General features: G+C 36.3%; 1 protein-coding gene across 1 annotated transcript in view; it reads left to right on the forward strand.

Annotated features, from left to right (window-relative positions):
• Positions 1 to 278: 278 nt before the first annotated feature.
• The window catches only part of KLHL1 (kelch like family member 1), a 273341-nt gene continuing 261534 nt past the window's right edge, over positions 279 to 12085 (forward strand). The window contains exons 1-2 of the mRNA XM_044926884.2: positions 279 to 327; positions 5010 to 5206. Of these exons, the coding sequence (XP_044782819.1) occupies positions 279 to 327; positions 5010 to 5206 (246 nt within the window). The remainder of the gene's footprint in view (positions 328 to 5009; positions 5207 to 12085) is intronic.

The following is a 12085-nucleotide window of genomic DNA, read 5'->3' on the forward strand; positions in this document are numbered from 1 at the left end:
GAAATATTTCTGTAGAAATTTAAGTTTCTTTAAAATAAGGGTATCTGGCAGACACTATTTTAAACAAGATACCAAATTTAACACCAGCAAGAGTGGGATATACTGCCATTATCACTCACTCTGTATGCATGGAATGAAAAACAGCACTTATATTGTCTCCCTACCAAAAGGTATTGGCTAAATCTAATCATGGGGGGAAAATATGACTAATTCACATCAAGGAATTCTGAAAAACATCTGGTCTGAACTCCCCTAATATAAATGTCATGAATGACAAAATGGCTGGCAAACTGTTCCAGATTAAAGAAGACCAAAGAGATGTAGCAAGTAAATAATGTATGAGACTTCATTGTATGTGTGTGTGTATGTGTGTGTGTGTGTGTGTGTATGTGTGTGTATGTGTGTGTGTGTGTGAGCATGCATGCACATGCGCTTAGCCATATCTGACTCTGCAACCCCCTGGACTGTAGCCCATAGGTTCCTCTGTCCATGGGATTTTCCAGGCAAGAATTTTGGAACTGGTTGACATTTTCTACTCCAGGCAATCTTCCCAACCCAGGAATTGAACCTGCATCTCCTGCTTTCCTGCATTAGCAGGATGATTCTTTATCACTGCACCAACTGGGAAGCCCTTGATTAGATGCTGAATTTAAAAATAAAATCAGTAAAGCATCTTATTTGAACATCTGGGGAAATTTACATTAGGGCAAATACTATTGTTTTTGAGTGTAAAAAATTAAATTTGTGAGTGGCTATCTAAAAGAATGCTGTTGTTTTTAAAGAGAGACACACTGAAGTATTCAGAAGTGAAATACATGTTGATTAGTAGTACTATTAAAATAATTCATCAACTATAGGATAAACAAACAAACATATACATAAATATAGCAAAATGTTAACACTTTGTGATTGTGTTTTTCTTAGTTAAGTTAAGGAAAAGGTACTTAAGTGCTTATTGTACTACTATTGTAAAGTATTGAAATTTTTAAAAATTCAGAATAAATTTTTGATGTGGGCAAGAAATAAAGGCATTCTGTTTATGAAGAGGTTTCTTAATAAGTATCCTGTCCTTAAAAGCTGAATTTTTTACAGTAAACAACTTCTCTTAGAATGTAATAAAAATGAATATTGATGATGAAATAAAGATACATCTAAGAAAAAAAATGACAATATCATCACAAAGTTAAAAAATGTATTCCAGCTGGCAAGAATATCTTTCTAAATTTTAATTAGAGTCTAATTACTTTACAATATTGTACTGGTTTTGCCATACATCAACATGAATCCACCACGGTGTACACGTGTTCCCAATCCTGAATCCCCCTCCCACATCCTCCCCATACCATCCCTCTAATTAGCCTCCAATTAAAATAAATAAATTTAAATTAAATTTTTTTAATTAGATAACAACAACATAATAAATATTCATCAATTATTTTCCCTATGGTTTTACACTTGAGGTTCAATTTAGACACCTGAGACAGCTTTCAACTCAAGTATAAGTTTTAATTTATTTTTGGAGTATTATTAGTTTATATATTGCATATTGTTGTTTGAAGCTAATAATTCTGGGTGTGGATTCAGAGCTCAGGCTTCTTGCTTCCCATGTAGCTTCCATCCACTGGGGTTTTTATGTAGGCCTTAGTTAGCTTGTGGGCTTCCTAGGTGGCTCAGAGGTAAGGAATCTACCTGCCAAGGCAGGAGATACAAGAAATGTGGGTTGGATTCCTAGGTTGGGAAGATCCCTTGAAGAAGGAAATGGCACCCCACTTTAGCATTCTAGTCTGGAAAATTCCATGGACAGAGGAGCCTGGCTGCCTTCAGTTCATGGAGTCGCAAACAGTTGGACACAACTGAGTGAATGAGCACAAAGCACACTTAGCTGGTAGAAAAGAAAGAGTAAGGGTGAGGCACAGTCACATCATAAATGTTGGTGTGGTAGCAACACAGATCCACTGACATGTGTCATGATGTTAGTATGTGATTTGACCCCGTGTTCAGGAAAAATGAGTGCAGATATTTCTAGTGAAGGGTAGTCATGTGTATCACAAAAGCTAAGGTGATATAAATCATTTCTGAGACTGCATGACCTAGAAAACTTCTCCCAATAGCAATGGAAAATCTGAATGGAACTAAATCACTAAAGATGTGCTGAATTGTTACATGAAAGAAAACCTACATAGTTGAGCCTGGAGATCTCTTCAAGAAAATCAGAGGTACCAAAGGAACATTTCATGCAAGGATGGGCTCGATAAAGGACAGAAATGGTATGGACCTAACAGAAGCAGAAGATATTAAGAAGAGATGGCAAGAATACACAGAACTGTATAAAAAATATCTTCATGACCCAGATAATCATGATGATGTGATCACTGACCTAGAGCCAGACATCCAGAAATGTGAAGTCAAGTGGGCCTTAGAAAGCATCACTACGAACAAAGCTAGTGGAGGTGATAGAATTCCCGTTGAGCTATTCCAAATCCTGAAAGATGATGCTGTGAAAGTGCTGCATTCAATATGCCAGCAAATTTGGAAAACTCAGCAGTGGCCACAGGACTGGAAAAGGTCAGTTTTCATTCCAATCCCAAAGAAAGGCAATGCCAAAGAATGCTCAAATTACTGCAGAATTGCACTCATCTCATACACTAGTAAAGTAATGCTCAAAATTCTCCAAGCCAGGCTTCAGCAATATGTGAACTGTGAACTTCCTGATGTTCAAGCTGGTTTTAGAAAAGGCAGAGGAACCAGAGATCAAATTGCCAACATCCGCTGGATCATGGAAAAAGCAAGAGAATTCGAGAAAAACATCTATTTCTGCTTTATTGACTATGGTAAAGCCTTTGACTGTGTGTATCACAATAAACTGTGGAAAACTCTGAAAGAGATGGGAATACCAGACCACCTGATCTGCCTCTTGAGAAATTTGTATGCAGGTCAGGAAGCAACAGTTAGAACTGGACATGGAACAACAGACTGGTTCCAAATAGGAAAAGGAGTTCGTCAAGGCTGTATATTGTCACCCTGCTTATTTAACTTATATGCAGAGTACATCATGAGAAACACTGGACTGGAAGAAACACAAGCTGGAATCAAGATTGCCGGGAGAAATATCAATAACCTCAGATATGCAGATGACACCACCCTTATGGCAGAAAGTGAAGAGGAACTCAAAAGCCACTTGATGAAAGTGAAAGAGGAGAGTGAAAAAGTTGGCTTAAAGCTCAACATTCAGAAAACAAAGATCATGGCATCTGATCCCATCACTTCATGGGAAATAGATGGGGAAACAGTGGAAACAGTGTCAGACTTTATTTTTTTGGGCTCCAAAATCACTGCAGATGGTGACTGCAGCCATGAAAGTAAAAGACGCTTACTCCTTGGAAGAAAAGTTATGATGAACCTAGATAGCATATTCAAAAGCAGAGACATTACTTTGCCAACAAAGTTCGTCTAGTCAAGGCTATGGTTTTTCCTGTGGTCATGTATGGATGTGAGAGTTGGACTGTGAAGAAGGCTGAGCACCGAAGAATTGCTGCTTTTGAACTGTGGTGTTGGAGAAGACTCTTGAGAGTCCCTTGGACTGCAAGGAGATCCAACCAGTCCATTCTGAAGGAGATCAGCCCTGGGATTTCTTTGGAAGGAATGATGCTGAAGCCTAAACTCCAGTACTTTGGCCACCTCATTCGAAGTGTGGACTCATTGGAAAACACTCTGATGCTGGGAGGGATTAGGGGCAGGAGGAGAAGGGGACGACAGAGGATGAGACGGCTGGATGGCATCACTGTCGATGGACGTGAGTTTGAGTGAACTCTGGGAGTTGGTGATGGACAGGGAGGCCTGGTGTGCTGCGATTCATGGGGTCGAAAAGAGCCCGACACAACTGAGCGACTGATCTGATCTGATCTGATCTGACTTACACAGATGAGATTTATAAACATTCCAGAAATAGCTCCATTATTTAACAAGTTATACCAGTAGTTAGGGGAAAAAAGAAAAGAAACATTGAAGAGCTCAGTTTTGAGGTTAACTGACCAGAAAGAAAGGAAAATTCCTCCCCTGGTGACTCAGATGGCAAAGAATCTGCCTGCAATGCAGAAGACCCAGGTTTGTTCCCTGGGTTGGGAAGATCCTCTGGAGGAGGAAATGGCTACCCACTTCAGTATTCTTGCCTGGAGAATCCCATGGATAGAGGAGCCTGGCAGACTACAGTTTATGTGGTCACAAAGAGTCAGACATGACTGAGTGACTAACACACAACACTGACCATAAAGAAAGAAATATTATAGGAATGTATAGACACAGTGAGTTAAATACAATATTAGCAACATACCACATGTGTGGTTATAAATATTTATGCAGATGTTAATTAAAGACACCTAAATATTCCATATTCATATAAACAGTGTATATATTGTCAGAAAGTTAGTGCATCTTTGCTCTCCTAAGCTTATAAAAGTGTATGTGTGCATGCATGCTAAGTTGCCTCAGTTGTGTCCAACAGTTTGTCACTCTGTGGATTATAACCCCCCAGGCCTCTCTGTCCATGGGATTCTCCAGGCAAGAATGTTAGAATGGGTTGCCATTTCCTCCTCCAGGGTATCTTCCTGACTCAGGGATTGAACCCTTCTTTTTTGTGTCTCCTGCATTGGCAGGGCGGTTCTTTACCCCTAGAGCCACCTGGAAAGACATGTGTTGTAAAATATTTTTCTATCTATCTTTTCTTTTTTTTAATTACTGAATTCACAACCGAAGGAACAACCATAATTCCTGTTTAATAGGGTACATGTATTTCTGAGGAAGCTGTCTTCATGTTTGGATGATTTTGAATATCATACTAATTAAGAAATGCAAGATGCTGAAAGCAATTACTGACCTTTCATGAGTTGTATTTATTTGGATTATCAATTTAGGTTCAATAATTTCTAGAAGGTTGGCCTAATGTTTTGAAAAATAGACTGGTACCTATTATTTCATGCTTTAAACAGTTTCATAATTCTTTTAACGTTTAGGTTGCTTGGAATTAAAGGAAGAAACCATTGAAAACCTTCTTGCAGCAGCTTGCCTTCTTCAGCTTCCTCAAGTAGTGGAAGTGTGCTGCCATTTCCTCATGAAGCTCTTGCATCCATCAAACTGTTTAGGAATCCGAGCATTTGCGGATGCTCAAGGATGCATTGAATTAATGAAGGTGGCCCATAGCTACACGATGGTAAGGAAATGTAATTTTTTAATAATAGCAGCATAGCTGTATTGTCAGAGGTTAAAATAATTATAGCTATTGCATTCAAAATTAAAACTCAAAATTAGTTTTGAATCACTGGTACATTTTTATCACTAGACACAATGTACTGTATAGTATTTAAGAACCTCAAAATAGAAAAAGACATCACACAATGGTCTTTATTATGGCTGCATTTACATTTTATAGATGATATAGATATAGATATTGACTGCTTGGGATTTTAAATGATTCTTAAAATAATTTTTGTCTTAATTTCTCCCAGGATATCTATCTTTTACATCTCCTTCCACAGCTGCTTTTCCCCCTCTTTTCTTTCTAGTTAAGAGCTAGCAGTTTATGTCACAAAATTTTTTCTTTTGCATTTTTCAAACAACCTCTCTACCACGGACTCAGGTTTGTGCATGCTATGTTGCTTCAGTCATGTCCAAGTCTTTGCAATGCTATCAGGCTTCTCCATCCATGGGGATTCTCTAGGCAATACTGGAGTGTGTTGCCATACCCTCCTCCAGGAGATCTTTCTGACCTAGGAACTGAACCTGTGTCTCTTTAGTCTCCTGCACTGGCAGGCTCTTTACCACTAGCACCACCTCAAAAGCCCATGGACTGAGGTATATTAACCAAAATTCAGTATTGAAATCCTACCCCAGATGTGATGGTGTTTGGAGATGGAGACTTTGGAGGTGAGGTCATCATAGCAGGCCCCTCAGGATGCCCTTATAAGAAGAGACACTGTAGAATTTGCTTCCCCTTTCTCTCTTTCATGTGAGGACACAGTGAGGAGATAGCCATCTGACAGCTCAGAAGAGAGTCCTTAGAGAACCCAGTAACACTATATTTTAATATTAGACTTTTCATCCTTCAAAATAATAAGAAATAAATTCCTGTTGTCTAAGCCACCTACTCTGCCGTATTTTGTTATGGAATCCTGAGCTATCTAGTACACTTTTTATCATAGCATGATATGTTAGGTTTGCATTTGTCTGTATGATTTATGGAGAAAAAAAGATAGTGATAGTACATTTTAAAGTATTTATTGGGATAGTGAATATTGGATTTCAGAATTCCTGGGAACTTTTATACTAAAAGGGAAAATATTTAGGTACATAAATCAGATGATGTTTGTGGTTTTTTTTTTTTTTTTGTAAATTTGTCTTTCTGTACCATTTTTCATAAAAGGTGTAAATTGATTATCAGTCAGTAAATAGTCCTTTAATACAAGCCTATTTTATTTTTTTCTCTTTGATTTCTTACTGTATGTATAGACATACATGTAGATATTTTAACAGAAGGATTAAAAATCATTTAAAGTGTACACTTTAAATGGGTGGACTTTGTAGTGTGTTCTTTAAATGTTATCTTCATTCTAGAATTGAATAATCAGTTAGAATATTTTCATACTGATCATTTTATATCCTAGAAGCAATCATTGCAAAACCAATACAATATTGAAAGTAAAAAAAAAAAAAATGCTTAATAGAGTGCCTAGAATATAGCAAGCACTATATAAAATGTTAACCATTCTTGCTATTTTTATTATTAATATTATTAATGATTTGATGTTTATTACTGGAACAACCAACTCTAAAGCATATAGCTTTCTCTTTGCAACTCAAAGGAATAATTTATATGAAATAAATCTCATTAAGCTTTATAGTTGCTATTTATTTAGAAACTCTTATTTTGAGATTTAGCACCTTTTCAAATTACTAATGACAATCAGCCATTTAAGTCTCCTTATTGTTATTCTTAGACAGAATCTCAATATCATTTTAATTTTCTTCTTTAATCCTTTAAGCAGATTAGTAAATCAAATAAAATGTAGAAATAAAGGAAGGAGATGCCTGCTTTGTACTTCTATTGTCAAATTCTTTTTCTGAAATATTCCATGACAGGGCACAGTATTACTATTCAAATTATATGAACCATATAAAATTAATGTAAATAAATACTTCATCAACCAAAATATCAAAACCCAACTGCTGTCATTTAATTATGCACATTTCATTACACTTCAGAGTTCCTGGCTTAGCTAAGCCAAAGAACAATATGCCTCCATATCCAGTGGGATAATGGTCCCTTCTGGTCTGGTTTGAAATTATTAATTTAATAATCAAAACATTTTCCTTGCAGCTGCTTGAACTGATCTGAAATTTATCACACAATAGTATCAATATAGTTTTTAAACACATTAAAATATTCTTTATAGTAAACTATACATGTAAAACAGAAATATAGGAATGTCCTTGATAAGACACTCAACATTCTAAACAACTCTATCTTAACTTATTTTTGAGACTATGGATTGATCGTGTGTTGTGTTATGCTTGTCAAAATTAAAATGATTTCAAATTCTGTTGGAAGCATGAAGCTCCAGTGTTCTCCAGATGCTCATGGGTTACTCTTTTACTGGAAAACATTTTCTGGAAAACAGTTGTCTTCCTAGAGTATTATTTTGTCTCAGTTCTAATGCTTTAAAATGAGTGTATCTGATATTATAATTTTTTTACCATATATTAGCCTCTGATTCATGTTTAATCTTGCATATCTCCTCATTTAATCTATTTAATTTGTGCTCCAAGAACAAACTTATTAAGCTTTTTCTTATTCTTCTCCTTAACTCATTCAGTAGCAAAACATCTCAGGGTTTCTACTGAGTAAACTCTGGTACTGAATTAATATATTTATTGGCTCTAAATATGCCTTCTTTGCTTATTTTACACATGGCATTCTTGTTTTAATTTTCAATTTCCTTGCCAAAATATTTTAAATATGAACTTGATCTTTCAACATTCAGGTCTTAACTTGCTGTCTGTATGCCTTTACTTTTTATATGTTTTGCTGTTCCCTTTGGAAATTTCACTTATTTGAATTCAGCTATTGATTTTGTGTGATTCCAAAATCTATTCAGGGAAAGTGACCCTGCTTGGCAGTGGTTCATGTGTGAAATATTGAAAAATTTTGAATGCAAGCTCAATATTAGACAGAAATGTAAAATAAATTCTGAAACATTAATTTACATTTTGGGTACAGGAATATACAGATACCAACAAGAAAATTGAGGGAAATAGTTCCTCTTACTCTATTGGAGTTCAAAATGAAACCTGTTCTTAATTCTGGACATCTAATTTTAAAAACATTAGAGAACAACAAACAGAAGATGAGAATTATAAGAATAGCAAAAATTTTATAATCATGAAATATGAAGAAAAGTTGAAAAGATTTGGTTCTTATAGCTGAATAATATCAGGGCATGGAAATAGATATCTTTGTGTATTTGATAGAATGAGTTTTTGTTTGAAACAGCACCATTTGTGTTTTCTAATCCTGTTGTTAATTTTAGTAGTATAGCCTTCTTTTCAATTTAAATATCATAGGAAAGAATAATATTGAAGTTGAAGTGTTTTGTGTGATGATAGATGAAGGGTCTGGAGTCTCCTTCTGTCTTCTGAGTTTTCTTTCTCTGCTGCTTGTCTATTTCTACTAATCATCAACATCACTTCCTACTAAGGTCAGCTCTGCCTTTAGAGGAGACTCCTGGATCTTTATTTTTAAGAAATCCTCTCTTCATATGGTTCTGGTTTAGACTTTGACAATTAAAAGCATTCGTGCAAGGTATAGAAAGTGGAAATGAAGGCGAATCCATTATTTCTGCACAGGTAGATGCAGGCAAATACGTGGATGAATGGAAACTTGAAGTAACTTCTAAGTGAGCACTTGAAAGCAATTAACTTCACTGATGTAGACTGAGATGGTTGACTGGAGATTTCTGGAGGTTCTTGAGGAGTTCAGTGCCTTTGTGGAGTACTTGTCAGAACAGTTCATATTGAACAGAGGTAGAGATCATTAGCAGAAAGTTCCCTGACCTTCATTTCCACAGCTATTTAGGTCCCCAATTCCCTATCCAAGATCTATTTTACATAGAAAACATGGTTTGTTTTTCTAATCCAACAATGTCTTAAACACATACCCCAAAATAGCAAATTTAAGTTTCACATTTTGATAGAAGTAATTCTCCCCACCTAACTTCTCAACAACTGCCTAGGCATTTTTCCTAAAAAATAAATTGAATTAATTTCACCACTTCTCAATATGTCCATGAATTCCTTTCACTTGTTTTTTATTCATGATAGTTCTTTTATCTGGAATCCCTGGTATATAATTCTAAATAACCACCCTCACTTCTCAGTTTAAGTTCACCCACGCCTAAGAAATATTTTAAAAATTTTCATGGCATTCTCTGTCTTATTTAAATCCTTAGTATTCCTTTTGTTAGCACTAAATGGTGTCACTATACATTTTCTTATGCAATTAATTATCCCTTGTGTCTTTATGACTGACTTCACAACTACATTGCAACTTCTTTGTGACAGAGAACAGGTCTTCCCACTGAGATTTGTTTTTCCCAACAAATCTCCATTGAGATTTGTATGTACCTGCATGTGTAATGATTGAGAGCATGTGTAATATATTGACTAATTCCTATAGTTCCCATGGATATTTAGAATTACTATTCTCAGAACTCCCAAATTCAGTTATTCAGCAAGACTATCCATGTTTTCCTCTAACTTCTAATGATATTTCCTATTGTTATTTTCTTGTTCACACAATTCCAGCCACACTGTTCCTCTTGCTATTTTTTGACTACAGCAAACATACTATCACCAGACGAACTTTGCATTGTTCTTTCTTACTTCTGCTGGAAATGCTCTTCTACCAAATATTTATATCCTTTCTTTGCCTTATTCAGCTTTCTGCTCAAATGTCACTTAGACAAAAATCTCTTCTCTGAATATCCTATTAAAAGTGACATTACTTTCAAAACTCTCTCTTTCCTTAAACTGTTTTCTGTCATTTAGAGTACTTTTATTCTAGTTTCATATCATTAATTTTTTGTTAAGGGTTGTTGTTGTTCAGTTCCGCCATAATGTGGTATCTCCTAGATAGCATCTGTTTAACTTCCTATAGCTTGGAAACCTAGATAGATGTGTCTTCATAGCATTCATTGTTGAAAGGGGAAGTTACTATTGACTACTTCATACCAGGAACTGTAGAAAGATACAATGGTGACCCAAATAGACATATGTTGCCCTTGTTCTTCAGTCAGTAGGTTGTATTCAACTCTTTGCAACCCCATGGACTGTAATGCTCCAGGCTCCCCTGTCCTTCACTATCTTCTGGGGTTTGCTCAAATTCATATCCACTGAGTCAGTGATGCTAACTATCTCATCCTTTGCTACCCCCTTCTCCTTTTGCCTTCAATATTTCCCAACATCAGGGTCTTTTCCAATGAAATTGTAGGATAATATAAGAGACCAAAACAGGAAAAGCTTTGGCAGTGCAAAATTTTGCAGAGTTAAGGAGACTTTGTTAAAGATTTGTGATGTTATATTAAAATAAGGATATAACACTGAACATTTCTGAGCAAGTAAGAGCCAAGATTTAATTTTAAGACCAATCTTCAGATTGGCCTGAGGAGAAGGCAAGAAGAAAGACCAAGAATAAGGTTAATACTTCATAAGAGTATATTATATATAAAAATATGTATATTTACACATACTGGGTGAGTGAGAAAGAAAAAGAGAAACTCAGGCAGCTCCTGACATTTTGCTTGATGGCAAGCTTATCTCTACTGGTGCTGGTGGTGCACAAGTTAAATACATAGTATATACCAGATTTTTTGTTTTATTTGTTTTTTTTTTCTATGTTTCTCTTTACTTGCTTGGTCGCATATTAAAAAGCAGAGATGTTACTTTGCCAAAAAAGGTATGTAGAGTCGAAGTTATGATTTTTCCAGTAGTCATGTATGGATGTGAGTGTTGGACCATAAAGAAGGCTGAGTGCTGAAGAATTGATGCTTTTGAACTATGGTGCTGCAGAAGACTCTTGAGAGTCCCTTTGACTGCAAGGAGATTGAGTCAATCCTAAAGGAAATCAATTCTGAATATTCATTGGAAGGACTGATTATGAAGCTGAAGCTCCAATATTTTGGCCGCCTGATGTGAAGAGCTGACTCAGAAAAGACCCCGATACTGGGAAAGATTGAAGGAAGGAAGAGAATGGGATGACAGAGGATAAATTGGTTGGATGGCATCACCACCTCAATGGACATGAGTTTGAACCAGCTCCAGCAGATGGTGAAGGCCAGAGGGAAGCCAGGTGTGCTGCAGTCCATGGTATCACAAAGAGTCGTACATGACTAAGCAATTGAACAACAACAATATATCAAGCATTGTCTACATGTTAAACAAACTTTTAAATTTTAATCTTTTCACAACTCCTGCAAAGTATGTGTTATATCCATTCTAAAATAAAATTAAAAGATGCTTACTCTTGGAAGGAAATTTATGAACAACCTAGACAGCATATTAAAAAGCAGAGACATTACTTTGCCAACAAAGGTCAATCTAGTCAAGGCTATGGTTTTGCCAGTGGTCGTGTATGGATATGAGAGTTGGACTATAAAGAAAGCTGAGTGCCGAAGAATTGATGGTTTTGAACTGTGGTGTTGGACAAGACTCTTGAGAGTCCCTTGGACTGCAAGGAGATCCAACCAGTCCATCCTAAAGGAGATCAGTCCTGGGTGTTCATTGGAAGGACTGATGTTAAAGCTGAAACTTCAATACTTTAGCCACCTGATGTGAAGAGCTGACTCATTGGAAAAGACCCTGATGCTGGGAAAGATTGAGGGCAGGAGGAGAAGAGGATGACAGAGGATAAGATGGTTGGATGGCATCACCAACTCAATGGACATGAGTTTGAGTAAACTCCAGGAGTTGGTGATGGACAGGGAGACCTGGTGTGCTGTGGTTCATGGGGTCTCAAAGAGTAGGGCATGACTGAGCAACT

The sequence above is a fragment of the Bubalus bubalis genome, chromosome 13, assembly GCF_019923935.1.
Source record: "Bubalus bubalis isolate 160015118507 breed Murrah chromosome 13, NDDB_SH_1, whole genome shotgun sequence".
Classification (NCBI taxonomy): Eukaryota; Metazoa; Chordata; class Mammalia; order Artiodactyla; family Bovidae; genus Bubalus; species Bubalus bubalis.